Source organism: Cyprinus carpio, chromosome A16 (genome assembly GCF_018340385.1).
Source record: "Cyprinus carpio isolate SPL01 chromosome A16, ASM1834038v1, whole genome shotgun sequence".
NCBI lineage: Eukaryota > Metazoa > Chordata > Actinopteri > Cypriniformes > Cyprinidae > Cyprinus > Cyprinus carpio.
Window position 1 is genome coordinate 12,175,332 of NC_056587.1, and position 18,176 is coordinate 12,193,507.

Consider the following 18,176-nt stretch of genomic DNA (forward strand, 5'->3'; position numbering starts at 1 on the left):
GAATTATTGAACTGTCTTTTGGTTCCAAACTTTAAAATCAGTGTGCATTGAAGTTCTGATTTTAACTAATCTATAGAGCAGTTCCTTCAGTTGTTTGTGTCTGTACATAATGTTTTTGCGAAGAGATTTAACAGAGTTTATTCTTTAGCCAGGGCTCCAAACTGCGACTAAAACAGTCGCAATAAATATTAATTTGCGAGTGACGTTTTTGCTGAGGTCGCCACTGGCGACTACCCGCCGAAAGCTCCTCAGGATTTAACCGCTAAAAAAAGTTTTCTCAGGTGGATGATTTGCTTCATTCTAGCAGTGCCCCGTCTGTGATAAAACGAACTCGGGCTGAAGCTTAATACACACAACTACCGAGTGTGGACCTGCCGCGTGTACAACAGCTTTCAGCAGAGATCCATAGAGAAAAAGCCGTCTGTCAGCCAGAAGTGTTTTGTAGAGTCGGCGCGGCTCTGGTCCATATCTTCTCACCGATGCCGAGACTGAACCGACAGAGACGCATTTCAGCCAGAATCAGCCCGAGTGTTATTGTTATCTGGGTTTATATTTACATGTTATAACTTAAAAATTTGAATGTAATGCCTTTTTTTCCTAATTGTTTTGTGATCAAATCTTTGTTATGTTCACGTATTAAACTGAGACGATGCGCATCAAAGTTTTAGTGGAAAAAGAGAGTTTCAGACAGTCCTCATCTCTGCCGCTGATCAGAGCTGACGCACACAGTCTGATAAACGCAGCTCCGCTGTGCAGCGAGAGAGAAATGACGGAGACGGAAGAAGGGAAAGTGCAGAAAATACAGTGTCTATTTCGTGCACAACTCAAACAAACTAGAACAGGTAAAGCTGTCAGCTATGTGGATATTGGCAATATCGTTAACAATTCTCTTTTATAATAATTACTAATATGGCTTCTTCTAAACAATATCTTGGTCTGTGTTCTTTTAATGCGTTAACTTCATTATTTGAAGTGCAACTGCCGTCCAGTAATCGCAAAAAGCACTGTGCTTTGTAACTTTTTAATAAAAAGTACCAGCTTTAAAATTATTCCGAATTCATAACGAAATTCAAACAATACAGTGTGGGGCAGGCGCGGTCGCTTTAGTGCCTCAGTTCAAGGGCAAGTGAACCCATTTAATCTTTTTCTTTCCTAATATAGTACATAGTGAACATGAATTAACATCAAAAGGTAGGCTATTTTATAAGAGATCCTACAGTACAACTTACTGAAATGTCTCATGTAGGAGGAGCCCAAGCTACACTCAGTGGCCAAGTGATGCTTATGCTCCATGATACTGGTACAGACTCTGTGTAATGAACAATTGATTTGTAATGACTGTAGATTTCAAGCTGGAAAAGACATTTAGTTCCCACTTTAAGTGAACCTTAGTTCCCAGGTCATCTACAAGATGGATTAAAATGCTGATAAAGTCAAGAATAGATGAGACTTAAACACATGACAGTATGATTGAAATGTAAATAAATAAATAATAATAATCGTAAAATAAATAAAACACGTTTATTCTGTGGCACCTAAAAAAAATTATTTGGCTCCTAAGTTTTTTTCTTATAGGAGCCAATGGCTCCTTACTCGATTTTTTTGTTTGGAGCCCTGTTTAGCTAATGTCAGATTGGCATACCATAAAAAGTCTTGTCAATTTTATTTATTAGCATCTGGTATACAGTCAACCAAATAGCAGAAGTTTTACATAATGAAGGTGATTGTTTTCTTTGTGAACGATAAATGCTATGCTGCCTTAAAACTTGGCTGAAAACATCTCAACCGACTTTGAGAATCATTGTGCCAAGACTTGTAAACCATTGTTGGAACCTGGGTTTATTTAAGGCTGGCTGTGATTTGCAGAGCTTTACAGAGACCGAGAGAGTGAGCTGAGGGGAAGTAATTAAGTCCAAATCCATTTAGGTCATTTAATTAATTGAGGGACACGTTCACTAGTTTCCCAGTCCTATCACTGTTCACATCAGCCTTGAGTGCTGATTGAGATGCCATTTGGAGAATGTATTAATGGCAGCAGAGAGAGCAGTTTGGAGGAATGGGCTGTCTGGTCTTATCTGTGCGACGTCGCTGAGGTCTCAGACTTTTGGGTCTCTAAAGAGTGCTTCGCCTTGAGCGAAAGGGACATATTTATATTGAAAATTATTAGGACAGGAGTTTGTTAAGGATTAATTTGACCTAATTCCTCTGAGGTTTTTAAATATCTTTGAAGTTCTTCTTTTTTTTGTATTTGTTCTAAACTCTAACCTTAAAGTCGGCTTGAAATGAAAATTCATCAGTTTTCTAAATGCATGTTATTGATCTCATTAACTATTCTTCCATACATAGTTTCTTTTTTTTCATTACCATGTATTTTTTTATCAAAATGTCAAAAGTAGATCTTCCAAACTGACAAATTTGATTTTAATGTATGCCAATCAATTTGTCTGTCTAAACTTTGCTCCTTTCTTACAATTTTCACATTACAATCGACTGTAAGTTTGCTTTTTTTTTCTTGTTTGATAATCTATTTCACTTGGATGTCCTTGATAATATTGAAGAAAAGATCTGCTGCTACTTCCATTTTTATCAGGACTTTAAGTATTAGACTTTAATGTGTAATTTGTCTCGCACCATTGGTGCTGCGTTTTTGTTTTTTTGGTGAAAATGTTATTTTTAGAAGTTTTTTTTTTTTTTAACACTGTATTCATAAGTGTTCACATGATCTCTTCCCCATCGTCAATTCCATGAAAAGCAACACAGCTTTGGTTCTAGTTCTGCAGTCATGAGACATCCGGATGGTATAATTTGTGCTTGTTTGTTTGTTTCCATATAAAAATGACCCCATGATCCTTTCAGCTTCAATCTGGGAAAGATGCTGTCTCACATTTTGTGCTGTATTAGTTCTAGAAGAGCACGTGGTTTCCTAAGTGTGTGGAACATGCTCCATTAGAAGCACACTGCCCTGTCCCTTTCTTTTTTTTTGGCCATTGTATCATGTAGAATAATCTGATGCCAAACTCATTAATGCCAGTATCTCAGTCCATTATGAATCTAATGCAAACATTTAAAGCGTTCATTAATAATTCAGCCTATTTTCAGTAGGACTTTTTGGCAGGAGACTTTCATTTTTCCCATTGCCCTGAAAAAAAGTTTTTGATCCATCCCTGTTGGCCTCGTGTAAAAGCTGACAGACTGAGACGGCATCCCAGTAGCCTTTGCGGTTAATTGAGTCAAGTCACCTGTGAAAGACTGTAAAGGTTGAGTCAATGAGCCAGGTGCCCCTCAGGTTGGGGCCCATATAATATAACCTTGTGTTCTCACTCACTCAGTCCATCTCTCTCTTTCCCGAGCTCTGTTTCTCCATTAATACATTGAGCATGTTAATAGGAGAAACATTGTCTAAATCAGTGTGACTGCAGGGTGCTTAAATATATAAAATTGAATTGAAAGTGAAAATTCAGTCATTATTTACTTACTTTGTTGACAACCCATCTTGAGTTATTTCTTCCAGAAAGAAGAATTATGCTAGTTGCTATTTTCCAATGTAGTCCACATTTCTTTCAAGCTTCAAAAATGACGCAAAATAACCATAATAGTATCCTAAAAGTAGTACAGTACATATGACTCAAGTCTTGTGAAGCTTTTATAAACCATTTTGCAACACTTTCTGAAGCTTAAAAGCCTCGGCCCTTATGATTGTAATAGGATGTAAAAGAGCAGCTAGCGCAAATTCAAAAATTTCTCCTTTTGTGTTCCACAGTCATACAGATTTTGAACGACATGCCAGTGACTTGCAAGTTTTTTTAGTCAGGTAGAAGCACAAAAAACCTTTTTAGTGAGGTTCGCAGTGACCATTTTTAAAACGGCCATTGTCATGATCACTCTCGTTTGTTGTCTTTTCAGGTGGGGTTCAGTCTACTTTGGGTCATGCTGTGTGGCTGACTTCTATGCTCTAGCTGAAATGAGGTTGGTGATTTTGGGGTCGCGGCCCCTCTTGGCCTTGACCTTCATGCTCACCCTCACCTGCCTAAAACATCCATGCCATGGTGCGCCGCCCTTCCCTCAGGACCTGGAGCCCATCAGCACCGTCGATAGTGAACGTAAGTATAAAACTACAAAACACCAGCAGTTCCTGAGATAAAAGTGACATTATTTCTCAGATTTCTTTTTAACTCAAGGCATACAAAGAGTGTTGAAACCTTGGTTTGATTTCACATCTTTATTATTCAATCGTGGCACTTGGAATTATGAATGCTTTATCTTGCAAGATATATAGCAATAGGCGCATTATACCGTACCCAGAGTTTAAAAGTAAGCCTCCTGCCAAGCAATCAGGTCTTGGCAGGCGTAAAGCATTTCACATGCCAAATACGTATATCAGCAGCCATGGCTGCCAAGTCCATCCTCACTCCACCTTCCCATTCCCAGCCCTAATCTATCCCATCCCGATTCTCCTCTCCACGCTACTCCCCAGCTTCCAAACCCGCTGGGTCTGAGAGAGCAGCTTTACTCAAAGCTGCTGTGAAGTTGTTACTAATTGGCAAACAAAAACTCCTCAATCTTGGCTGTGTAGCAAACAGCAGGGTGTGGAGAGGCCAACTCAATTGCAAATGAAGTGTTATAGAAGTGTTTACTGTTTTATGTTGATATTTTGTGGACAACAAAATTTTTATACAGTCCATACAACCCAGCAATATATTGTTCATAATTCTTTAGGAAACCAAAAAGTGTTATTTTACGTTGATTTAGTTGAAGCTGTGGCTTAGTGGCAGGGTTTTGAGCCAATTAGAAGTGAACTGAAGGTTCAGTTACTGAATTTCAATTGAATTTGATTTGAGGTTGCAAACAGTATATAGAATTACACAATTCAGTGTTAACTGTAAAATGAACTGAGATACATTTAACAATTGAACTAGAAATGCAGTTTGTCAATACAAGCTTTGAATGTTTACTTGGAAAAAATCTTGACTGAAGGTTTTGAAAAAAGATAGATGGACAGATGGATTATTAGATGATGAAAGGATGGACAGATAGACAGACAGACAGACAAACCTGTATGATTTTCTTCCTTCTGTGGAACACAAAGTAGTATTTTGAAGTTTGGTAACCAAACAGTTTCGGTTCCTTTTGTTTTTAATATATTTTTATACATCCAGTGGAAATCAATGGAAACTGAAACTGTTTGGTTACCAGCATTCTTCAAAATATCGTCTTTGTTTATTTAATTAATTTTTTTTACGTTTATTATTTTCATTTTGATTTTTTTTTTTTTTTTTTTTTTTTTTTCAGAAGAAAGTAAATCATACAGGTTTGAAACAACATAAGTTGAGTAAATGATGACAGAATTTTCTGTTTTGGTTGAACTATAAATCATGTGGGTTCTTTTGGAATCTAGCTTGTGGTCCCATTTTCACATTCATTTCCTATCATTTTAACTTTCAAACACAGAATTCAGCATGGATGTACCATGATTGACAGAGGAGGCTCGGGGGGTCATGTTTGAGCAGATACGGGAGCTCTGCAGCGTCCTTTGTTCTGCTGAAACGACCGGACCACATTTGAGAGAGCTGGACTCAGAAACAGATACTGAGCCTCAGAGCCATTGGTGTACAGATAGCTGGGGCTAATAGAGCTCTCCAAAAAGAACATCACACGAGTAATGAGACCCATTTATCAACCATTTCCACCTGTGTGTGTGTTTATGTGCTTGTCGTATGTGTATGTGTGGTTTTACATCCCGAGACTTGGCTCTGTTCTACAACCTCTACACATTGTAACCTTTAAGCCCATTAGATGGCCGCATCCGTATTCATACTGTAGCTAAATATGGTTGTCACTCCTCTTCTGAGTGCTAAATCCTGTTCTGTTCACACAATATTTTTAGGGCAGTGACAACTGCAACATGCAACCAACAGTAACAAGCAATGTTTTGTTTATGCTTGTTAAAGAGTTGCTTTGAAACAACATGTTTGGCCTGGACTGTAATGTATGGGTTTGTTCTGCAGCACAGGGATGGTGGGAGCAGCTACAGTGCACAGAGACCATATCGAAATATGCAAATGAGTCAAGACAGGTACCTCAATTTCGATTTTTTTCTCACACAGCAGCTCAGAGGAGCTGTCAGCAAGTGGCATAACTGCATTAACAACTAGTTGTTCAGTTTTCTTCTGTACACATGACACATATTTAATGTATAATTTGATTGTGATGTTCACTGTCTTAATTCTCAGGAGTTAATTTAATTGTTGAATTGGATTTTCATTGTACAGAAGTGAACTGAACAACTAGTTGTTAATACAGTTGGTGTATTTGCATATTTATATATATCTCTCTCCACCCATCGATGGTCCCATCAGCCCTGTGGTCTTTGTGCAGCCCACACATTAGAGGTGGAAAAAAAGCAGCATCTTTAACAAAACATGGAAAACAAGCTTTAACAAAACATGGTGTCTTTGTTTACACTGTTGGCATCCATGTTTATAAAGTTGGGTTTGAGAAACTTGTGCTATGAATGGATCCATACAGATTGTTTCTCATGTCATACAGTGTGATCAACTTTAATATGTACTTAAATTACATTTACATTTATGCATTTAGCAGACGCTTTTATCCAACACTTTTTATTTTATTTTATTTTTGATTTCAGCACTGTGTTGAGTGGATTCTAACATAATCACCTCTGATTGGGCATTGCATTCCAGAAATAAACAGCTGAGTTTGTGATTGGCTATACTGCAACCCTTTCAACACGTGTTATAAATAGAAACTATGCCTAGCTTGCGCATGTCAATCATTTTAATTTTAATATTAGTTGTCTTATTTGCTTTTGTGTGACAGATAAATACATTTTTTAATGTTTCAGACAGTTTATGTTTAGATAACTTCTATTTTGCTGGAGTCCCGTGAATTATTTTATTCTCCCGCATCCCGCACACACACGAGTCTCTTCCCGCCCGCACTCATCCATCAAGAGTTGTCCCACACCGCACCCTGTTGCGTTGGGTCCCGCGGGTCCTGCGGTACTCCCTGCGGTCTCTACCTTAATCCAGCACTCACTTATTTATAGTTTATGGTAACACTAATAATTTAATCATAAATATAAATATCATAAATACCATGTTTGGCAAATCTTAAAATCAATATAAAGTATTCATACTGTACCGTCATAATGTTGAGATGCCTGAATTCACATACACATAATTTTAGCTACTAATATTTAATTAAATTAATTTGGACAAATTAGTATAAATAATTTACATTTTAATGTTACAATTGATTTAAATGAATGAATCTTAATAGAAACAGTTTATATACATTTGTTCTCAGCCATGTCATGAAAGTATTATTTGTGTTTATTTATTTTTAATTTCTTGATGTTGGCAAGAATTTTTACATTTTCAGTACATCCCTAGTTTAGTGTTATTCACACCTGCCATGGGAATACAAACTTTGGTTATTTGTTCATTCAGATAGTATTTGTATTTATTTAGTATTTATTTATATTTATATTTGTATTTGTATTTATCTTGACAGCATAAAAATATTAATTAGACCTGTTAGTAAATATGCTGGAAAACACTACACTGTGCAGATGTTTGCCCCGATTTGCAGTCTGCTGGAGTTGATGCTAGCTGTCAGTCAGCAGATTTGGGGCTGTTGGAATTGACAGATTTCACAGAAAATCACATAGTTGAAACATTTTTGATATTTTGAGGCGATTTTAGAATGCACTGTTTTTATTTCTCATGCTTCTCCTAGCACCGAGATGCATGTTTCTGCATGAGTTTAGAATGACTTGAAAGTTTGGTAGTGTGTGATTCTCAGTCGTTTAGTGTACGATGCATGTTTACAGCAAGTTTATGATGCTTGGTGTTTTAAAATCTTAAGTATACATTTTAAAAGTGTATTCATGCCTTTAAAATTTAAAACTGCAGTTTGGTAGAATAAGATTTCTCGAATATTCTCATGCAGTGATTTTCAGACTTTAATTTTCTTTCTCATATCACTGGTTCATTGGCTCTGGCTCTATGTTGAGATGCAGACACTCTAGGTGAGCTTTATTGAGTGATGATCCTGCCGAGATCAGATGATGGTGTTTACCCAGTCAGTGTCTTTGAGAAGAGAGTGAAGATTCAGCTCTAATTTAACCCTTGCATGTTTGTTCGCTGTTCCTGAACATCAGAGCAAGTGTCGGTTTCCAACTGCAGCCACCTGTGGTCTGCCAAGCTCAGGAGGAACTCTAACAATACACAGTTGAATAACTGTACTAACAGGAATCATTAAAATGTCCAGATTTTCTTTTCACCCCAAGGTCATATCTGTCACCCTGTGGCTGCTACTTTCCAAATAGACCTGCAAATTAAAGGTCCCTGCAGGTCATTGAAGAGGTCTCTGCGGGTCTGAAAATGTTGTGTGACCCACTCGGCCTCTGAAAGAGAGCATGCCAAAGTGACTCATGACTTATATTTGACATTGTGCTAGAAATTAATCTATTTAAGTGTAAATGAGATTAATTAGCAGATGTAAACACTTATCAACATTGCTTGCAGCAAAATGAGATCTGTAATATGAATCATTATAAACATGAAACAGTTTTTGATATGTGGGGGCTGATTTTTTTTTTTATTGATCAAGATCCCCAGACACAAGAAATAAAATAAACAAACCAAACATCCAACATACATATTGTTAATCAGAATTCCTGTCTTGTTTTTCCAATAAAAATATTTAAATGTCCTTAAAATTAGCAAAATTGCAGCACTGCACAGGAGTTGCTCGAGAAGGATTTGTCATTTTGTTTTTTACCACAAAAAACACAATGTCACAAAAGAAGTGTGTTTTTGGTTGTGAGGGAAAGATAACCTTGTTCAGCTTCACAAAGAACCCAGCGTTAAGGGAACAGTGGATGTAGTTTATTTCTTCAGGGCCGAAACGGAGTTGTGCAAGTGTGTTTGTTTGTTCTTGCCATTTCAGTGACGATTGTGATTGTTTTATAAATTTATATTGTTTTTGTTCCTGTTTTATGTATGTCGATGTCACGGCTTGCAGATGGAAATTGTGTGTTATGTCTTCTTTTTAGGGAATATATGTTAAATTTATATGTATTCATATAACTTTTTTTTATTTTTTTATTTTATGTAACAGTTGTATATCACTGTTTCGAAAAAAATACTAGGCAACAGAAAAAAAAAAAAAAAACAATAACAAATGTTTCAAAATTTCTACTTGATTTTTTTTAATGGCTGATGAAAAATTTGACTAATTTTCCATCTCAGGAATACATTAATTTTTAAAATATATTAAAATAGAAAACAGTTATTTTAAATAGTAATAATATTGCACAATATTACTGTTTTTGCTATATTTTTGGTCAATAATATGCATAAGAGACATAATTATTCTAAACTTTTGGTCACCCGTGTGTACATGTATTTATTTATTTTTTTAATTTACTGAAGTAAATTGCTATTCTTTCATGGATGTTTTAAGCATAAATCTATTTTATTTGGGTTTATGAAAAACAAACTACTTGCCTATAAGATATAATTTGTGTAAGAAATACAATTTTTAATACTTTTTTTTATTATTAGTCTTTTTTTTTTTTACTAAAAATTATGACAAATTTATATTTTCAGGTGTATTTATTTATTTATTTTTAACTGGAAAATTGGCTAATAAGCCAAATACTGATGATTTTTTTTTTTTATGTTTTGATGACCCAGAATGTTATTATTAAAGTCTTATATATAGTCCTAAGAAGTATAGATGCAATATGACGTTGTTGTACACATTTATTTGTTGTTAACAAATTACAGTTAATTAGAAAAAAATGTTGCTATTAAAATAAGAATAATCCTTTAGGTGCATCATTGACACAGAGATCAGAGTAGGCACTGAGCATTTCTAGTTGATTTTAACCCAGTCTTTTCTCTCCTCCTTCATGGGCACCTACCTGTACCCCAGTTTCCAGGGGAACATGTCAGATAATGACACCGCCAGACTGGGGCTGGATTTTCAGAGGATGCTGCGGATTAATCACATGGTCTACATTGCTGCAAGGTATGTCATGTCAGTTCAATCACACATTCACGGAACACCACAGCCACACACATTTCAAAAGATTCAAGATGCAACATCGACTGGGAATTCCAGATCTCCTGATCGGTACACACTAGTGTTGTTTATCCAGACGCCTGCAGCAGTAAGACTCACACACTAATGATAAGGGTCGTGTGATTGGGCCAATCAGTCTCATTCAGACCTGGATTGCAGACAGATGGATGTTCGCTCGCTCTCTGATACCTCTCTCACCTCTTCTGTTTCCTCTCTGTCTGTCTCTTCACCACTCATGCTCTCTCTCTCTCTCGTTTTAGCTGTCCTATGCCCCTTTCATTTCAGCTCAAGGTGTTATTGGCACTGTATTGTTATTTATTGAAAGAACTGGCAGAAAGAACCTCAGTTGCTGTAATACTTGATGAGAATATTGGCATTCCTGTCTCTCTCTCTCTCTCTCTCTCTCTCTCTCTTTCTCTGTCTCTCTCTCTCTCTCTTTCTCTGTCTCTGTAGAGATCACGTTTTTGCCATTAACCTCAGTGCTTCAGCGGAGCGTATTGTTCCCCAACAGGTAAGCTCACCTTTTTCTCAACTTCCTGTTTCAGTCATCTCTAATGGTTTTCTTTCTCTCAGATCAGTGCTGTGAATGCGTGATGTTGGAATATTCACTTTTATTCGTCTTTGGGGAAGAACCATTCAGAAATCCCATTTTTCAAATGAGCAATTCTCTTTATGGAGGCGTTAAAGGACACATATTCCACTCTTTTATAGCACTGTCTATTTTTCCCTGAGGTCCACTTGAAATGCTAGTCAAGGTCTTTAACACAAAAAACAGCCATAATTTAGTTTTATAGAACCATTTTCTGCTCTCAGTGTGGAATTTCTGCACACTTGGAATTAAATAGGCTTTATATGCTACTGTACATTCTGTAAGATTTCTATAGGTTAATGACTGATTGTGATTAGCTAAGCTCATTGGACGTGCATTTCATTTATTAAAAAGCCTATTCACAAGCTTTAATTATTTTCACAGAAATCTGTGTTGAAATCTGTAGCATACTGCAGTACATGGTTGGCAATTTCAACATGCTATATTTTGATGTTTTATTTATTTATTTATTCATTTTTATTTTAATGTAATTACAAATAACAAATGAAATACAATGGTTGTAACTTATAACAATAATTAATATAATTATAACAAAAAGTAGGTAGTAATTTTAACAGAATTAAAGGTGCTGTATTTAAGATTTTGACTCTACCAAAGCATAAAAATACCATAATATATTTGCAGATATTTAAGAAAAATTCTAAGTTAACATACTTGTTTTTCTGAAAAGCAATGCTACAGTCAGTAATTCTCCTTTGAAAATGTGTGTTCCGGACCGCAATGTCGATATTTGATTTGGTTTGTGAAACCTGCCCACTGCCAGTTTACCCAATTGTATTTCAGCACCCTGGGTTGCCAGTTGACGGAAAACACAGCGTATTTAATTTGATTCACTGTCAAGTGCGCTAGTTCCTGTTTGTGTCATCTATCTGGCAACCTGCATGTGCGTCAAATTTGAGGAGGAGCGGCCATGTGAAAAATACCCTCTCCAATATTTTGAATTTGGACTGCAATACCTAGTTCAAACACTCGGTGTCAATCCTACATACAGGATACATTCAATTAAAATAAACATAGACATAATAACATAAACATAGACATAAAATGTCTGTATTGCCTCATTAAAATATGGTAAAATATTGGTATTTTCGTCTGTCCCACATCAGAACTCCTTCTCTATCAAACAAATAAAATTATACAGCAATATCATAATTAGTTTAATTACTAAAATATATTACTAATTAATTAGTAATATTAATTACTAAAATATATTATATCACCCAAACATATTTTTTTACATTTAACTGTCCCAAAACCCTGTCCAAATCCCAGTTTGTTTATTTTGTTTACAATAATTGTTTTTTCAAAATTTTCTATTTGCTAAATGTTTATAATTAGGGAATTGCAGGCTTGATATAAAATGAATGGAGAATAAAACTGTTCATATACAGTTTAGCTTCATCTCCTGAGGTTCACTTACAACATTTTCAAAAGGTTGAAGCACTTACCATTTGTTGAAAAAGAAAAGAAAAAAAGTACCTTTTCTCATCAATTTTTGTACCTTATTCAGTATACGTTGTTGTTGTTTTTCCTCCTAAGAGACCAATTAACGTGAGTTCTGAATGTTAAAGTGTATATACTTTTTTGTTTTAAATGGCAAAGGAAATTGTCACCGTCTGCTCATAGAGAGATTGCTTTCTGGTTTTCGACTTTTGGGTCTCTCTGACATTAATATCTTAACTGTTGAGAGTAAGATGTCACAGCAGCAAATATTTGTGTTAGTGAGAGTGCTGTTTTTAGCTTGTCATGGTATGTGTGTGTGGGTGATGATTGCCTGTTGTTCCTGATGGGTGGGCTGACATGGGGCGGCCCAGTAAATCTCTGCAATACAGCCAGACCTAATGACACAAGCAAGCACCCAGACACACACACAATCACACTCTTGAACACAGCTTGTTAACAACCTCAGGGATCTCTCCCTCTTCCTTCTTGTTGCTCAGTCCTCATTCTTTAACTCTCTTTCCTCTTTTTTATGTTTATTATGTGTTTATTATGTTATTGAAGTAAATGAAATTTTCCCTTTGCAGCTGTTGTGAATAGCGATGAACCCATGATTGTGTGTTTGTTTGTATGGCAGAAACTGACATGGAAGACAAAGGATGTGGAGAAATGCACAGTCAGGGGGAAAAACAGCGTGAGTACACAGCCCTTTTATTTCAACCCCCCCCTCCCTGTAATTGTGATAGAAGTCAGCAACTGTTGCGTTTAGTGGTTATTAGTCTCGCATAGCCAGACCTTCATCTAAACGGCAGGTCTGGTCCACATTGCAGCTTATTCTGGGAAAAAACGACCAACATAGACAGGAAGAGACCACATGACTGACATATAGATCATTTAAAATGTTTTATTGGATGTTTTAGTGTTTTATTTTAAATGTAATGAGGCAAAATAGTATAGAATTTTAATAAAGATATCAGTTTATCAATTATTGGCCATAACATAAAAATAATTGTCAGTCAGAAAAAAACTGCATCCTTATTACAAAAATTTGTGTCAAGGCAGCCAATCAGATTAGATCTTGCCAGATCAAGAAGACACTCTCCTGTGTTGTGGTCAGTATGTATCAGATGGTCAGTAAATGGTCTGGACTGAGAATAAGTGATTCTCCACAGGTGGCTGCATATACAGTACATATAGATTTGCGAACACACACAGGCTTTATAATATCATTGTTGGTTGAAGACTGAGTTGCAGGGAGCGAGTCAGATCCTTGAGCTCAGCATTGGGATTATGGTAATTTGTGTATGTGGAAGTGAGGGGAAAAAGATAGTCAGTAATGATGCTCGGTGTAAGCTTCAAGATGAGTCAGTGTGTGTGTGTGTGTGTCAATCAGGAATTATATATAGTGTGTTTAAAAGCCAGTGTCTTGTCTTTCACAGGATGAGTGTTACAACTACATCAAAGTGCTGGTGCCACGTAACGATGAAACTCTCTTTGCGTGTGGAACCAATGCGTTCAACCCAACATGTCGCAACTACAAGGTATGATGAGTCTATTTCTGTCACACACACATACTTGCGCACTGTAAACACCTCCTACAGATGCACAGATTTCTAAAGCTTCCCTTTAAAGAATCGAAACTGACATGTTTACATGCACACGTTTACCTAAATTTGTCAGCATTAAAATTAATTTGGATATTAGGCCTTTTCAAAAATGTATATACCCTGCTCCTTATCAGAAATGAATTCATATCCTGTCACACCTGTTTGCAACCTGAATTTGCCATGAGGGAGTTCTGTGTTTTCTCTCACCAAACCTGGCTGTTGATAAAACTAAGCATTTTTCTGCAGTTGCAATGAGCAATGTTTACGCATGTTAGTCAGACATTAACCGGGTTTATGTGTATTTTGGGATAATGCATAAAAAATGCTGGATGGAAGCACCAAGAGGTAAATAAAATGATTAAAATAGACATTAAAAATTAAGGTGGGTAAAAGTTTTATTCAATGAGAAGACATGCACATAAACTACAATAGAAATGCATCTAGTGAATAAGTTTCTAGATGCATCTCAAAAATATTGTGTGACTTCGCTTCAGGTCATGTGACTGAATAAATCACTAATATGATTGGCTGCTGTCATTTCACTCACTGTGGAATTAGGCCTGTCCTGTGATTGATGGTTTTCCATCAACATTAGCAGACCGGTTCCTGAGCGGTGTGTGTGTATGTGCCCGTGTGCTTGTTTGCCAGAGAGCATATAAATCTGACTAAACTCTGGAGGAGGCCAGCAGGGAGTCAGCTTACCTCACGGATGAGACTCTGCTCTCAATTTTTCCGTTTGAGGCTCTTTGGAGATCTTGATTTATGCACCTTACCCTAAAGGCATCTTCCCTCCATAATCCCTTGCTTTCCTCCTCCTCTGCGATTCTCTCTCCATCTGTCTCCGTTTCTCTCCCTCACCGTCTCGTTTTACTGGATCTCTCCGAGGAGAAGGCCAGTTTGTTAGAGCCCTGGAGAAGGACGATATGTCACGTCGTGCAAATCATGTCACTCAGTTCCTCTGCCTCGTCTTCTCATGCATTCCTTCACTCTCAAATCACAGCTCGAGAGGTTACACGTTAACTGTGGAGAACTTTCTGGAAAACTGCAAAGGAGAAATAGGAGTTTTGAGACTTTTGGAAAAGTACAATTTGACATTTGTGACTATTATAACATGGTTTCCCCAATGTCTGTTTATGTTAGTCAAGAATTCTTTCAACAGAAGTATCAATAATGAAGGTTTTCATTTGAAAGGCACAATATATCGGTGCCATATCGGTTATAAGCTGAGATATTAAAGATATTTTATCGGTATTGCACCATAAGCATCCTTAATGAGGGGTTTCTTCAAAGAGACATAATATTTCTGTGTGATTTTACTTATCAGCTGAGATATTCAAAAATGAAAAAAAAAAAATTATCGGTATCTACCGATGTTGAACATTTATTTGTACATGCTTGTTTCCCAGTATCTGTTTGTTATTCCAAGGATTCTTGCACCAAAAGCATCTGTAATGCAGGTTTTCTTTAGAGAGGCATAATATATCTGTTACTAGCACTGGTTTTGCTGTGTTTTACCATTCGTTCCTGTATGAGTAAGGTTTAGGTTATTCATATTTCTAGTAAAGTTATATTCAGACACATTAAACAACAAACAGGCACACTTTCCTCAATAGAGGTATAGATAGTCACTCTTTGACAAAGAACCAATCCAGTGCTGTTCCAGCTTTAATTCCCCTTTATTCTTTTCTATCCCTGTGAGTTACAGGGCAGTGTAAGTGCTGGTGAGCTTCAGTAGGTGTTAATCTGGTAGAGATGACACACAATGTGACCCTGAATACCAGAATGCCCATAGGACCCTCTCAGCTGCACTGCTAAATGTGTTTGTGCGTGTGTGTAATCCAGCCGTCTTTGTGAGGACGTCTCTAGCCCTGCAGGGTGAATATCTGTGTGGATTTGTACGCAGATATGTGTGCGTCACCCAACAAAGGCATTTAGCACACTGTTTTTTTCTGTGAACACCACAGGTCGGGAGCTTCTGCTCTGCCTCTGACTAACAAGAAAAACTGGCACACTGTTCACACCTACAGTTCCCAAAGAGAAACAAAACGAAACAACCATGGAACACACACCACCCACCGGCCCACATTTATACAATACTGGATTTCAAGCTCCCAAAAGTCTGTGCAAAAACCACCAACCAGTATTTAAAACATGCCCTAAATAGTATTTATAATGACACTGCAAAGAAAGGTTTTTCAGAGTTTTAAATAAAGATTATTGGAGTATGTTTTACAAGAAACGTACTTGGAATTATTTGTGAAATTTAACAGCAGTTTCGGAGTGAAAATAGATTTACAACCAAATATTTTTCATTGTCGTTGTAAACGATTCACCAATGCATCACAGTTCTTTTCTCAAAAGATTCTGAATCAGAATTTACAATATTAAAGGGACAATTCCCCAAAAAAATTTACGTTCAGTCACTTACTCGCCCTCACCTCTTTTTGCCCAAGCATTAAACTTCAATGGGGTCCAAATCAACAAGGAATTGAATAGAGTGTTCTATTTCTAGGGTTCTTTAGTTGGCTCATTGTGTGTAAAGGATCTTTTTTTTCTTTCTTCTGTCCGGTCAGATGTCGTCTTTGGAGCAGGATGGAGAGGAGGTGGTCGGTCAAGCCCGTTGCCCTTTCGAATCCCGCCAGTCCAACGTTGGCCTGTTTGCCGGTGAGTTGGCAGAGCAGCAGCCGTCTGGAAAGGAAGACACACAATCTCCTATAATCTCATAAGTGTTCCACTGACATTTTACAAAGCGCAGGAAGTCGCAGTGAGACAGCAGTGATCACAGAAGCTCACAGAGATTCAAAAGGGACATGAGGGAGATGAGACGCGTCTCTCTTTTTCCTCTTTGTGCCATATACACACTGAACTGAACTGAGCTCTTCTTTGTGGGGTTCGTGTTGTTTTGATTTATCCATACTTATTTCTCACCTCACTTCCCAGGCGGTGACTTTTATTCAGCCACAATGACAGATTTTCTAGCAAGTGATGCAGTGATTTACCGAAGTTTAGGAGAAAGTAGTCCTGTCCTGCGTACCGTAAAATACGACTCGAAATGGCTTCGAGGTGAGTCACCTGTTATTCAGCTAACTACATTTATTTTTTGTATAATTTCAGTTCTTGTTTTGAATCATGTCTTGGTTTATTTAGAGCCTCATTTTCTTCATGCCATTGAGTACGGGAACTACATCTACTTCTTCCTCAGTGAGATTGCAGTAGAGTACACCACCCTTGGCAAGGTCAGACACTTCAGTTCATTTCTTCAGTATCCTGCAAAAATATATATAGTTATTTTTGTCTGGTTTTCCAGAAAAAAATATGTCAACATCCTTAAAAGAGTTTAACTTAACTTAACTGCAATTATTGAAAATAATAAATAAATAAACTTTTTTTTCTCTCTTGTTTTTAGAAAAAGCCTAACAATTTAACTATGCTTAAAACAAACTATTTGCCAATGTACATTTGAAAAATGTTCATCCTTACTTTTCTTATGTCTCATTTACTTACACCAGGTGGTGTTCTCTCGGGTCGCTCGTGTGTGTAAGAATGATAATGGCGGCTCTCCAAGGGTTCTGGAGCGCTACTGGACGTCTTTCCTGAAAGCCCGGTTAAACTGTTCGGTTCCAGGCGATTCGTTTTTCTACTTTGACGTTCTTCAGTCATTAACCAATGTCATGCAGATCAACCACAGGCCTGCGGTGTTAGGCGTCTTTACCACTCAAGCCAACAGGTACCGAGTCTCACCACAATAAAATTTGACAGTCTTCCAATCCATTTGGTTTGTTTATGAATAGTTTGTTTGTTGGAAAATAAAAAAACATCCAACAGAGCTTTTATCTCCTCAGCATCACTGGTTCTGCCGTATGTGCGTTCTACATGGATGACATAGAGAAAGCGTTTAATGGAAAGTTCAAGGAGCAGCGAAACAGCGAGTTGGCCTGGACGCCAGTTCCTGATGAAATGGTGCCCAAACCACGGTAAGACATGAAGGGGTATCGCAATATGAACAATCTAGTTGATACTAATATCTGTAAATGCTTTTAAAATATTGTAAATATATTAATATAAATTAAATAAAAGATATAGAGTGCAGTTTTCAAGTAGTAAAAAGTCAATAATAAAAGAAAAAAGATAGTAATAAGCAAGAATGCATTCATTTTTATAATAATAAATGTTGTTCTCCTTAACTTTCTATTCATCACAAATCCTGTAACGTATATCAGTTTTCACAAAAATATTAAGCATCACAACTGTTTTAACATTGGTAATTATAAGAAATGTTTGAGCACCAAATTAGCGTGCTGAAATGATTTCTGAAGGATGATGTGACAATGAAGACTGGAGTAATGGCTTCTGAAAATTCAGCTTTGCCTTCACACGAATTATGTTTTAAATTATATATCAAACAG

General features: G+C 36.8%; 1 protein-coding gene across 4 annotated transcripts in view; it reads left to right on the forward strand.

The window, feature by feature from the left end:
* LOC109071936 (semaphorin-6D-like) overlaps positions 1 to 18,176 on the forward strand; it is a 140,833-nt gene that overhangs the window by 94,556 nt on the left and 28,101 nt on the right. For all 4 annotated transcript variants that reach the window (XM_042772679.1, XM_042772677.1, XM_042772680.1 and 1 more), the window contains 10 exons: positions 3,904 to 4,100; positions 9,945 to 10,059; positions 10,567 to 10,624; positions 12,801 to 12,857; positions 13,603 to 13,704; positions 16,344 to 16,434; positions 16,711 to 16,833; positions 16,918 to 17,006; positions 17,280 to 17,497; positions 17,613 to 17,744. In XM_042772679.1, coding sequence (XP_042628613.1) covers positions 3,962 to 4,100; positions 9,945 to 10,059; positions 10,567 to 10,624; positions 12,801 to 12,857; positions 13,603 to 13,704; positions 16,344 to 16,434; positions 16,711 to 16,833; positions 16,918 to 17,006; positions 17,280 to 17,497; positions 17,613 to 17,744 — 1,124 coding nt within the window. In that variant the 5' untranslated portion in view covers positions 3,904 to 3,961. The remainder of the gene's footprint in view (positions 1 to 3,903; positions 4,101 to 9,944; positions 10,060 to 10,566; positions 10,625 to 12,800; positions 12,858 to 13,602; positions 13,705 to 16,343; positions 16,435 to 16,710; positions 16,834 to 16,917; positions 17,007 to 17,279; positions 17,498 to 17,612; positions 17,745 to 18,176) is intronic.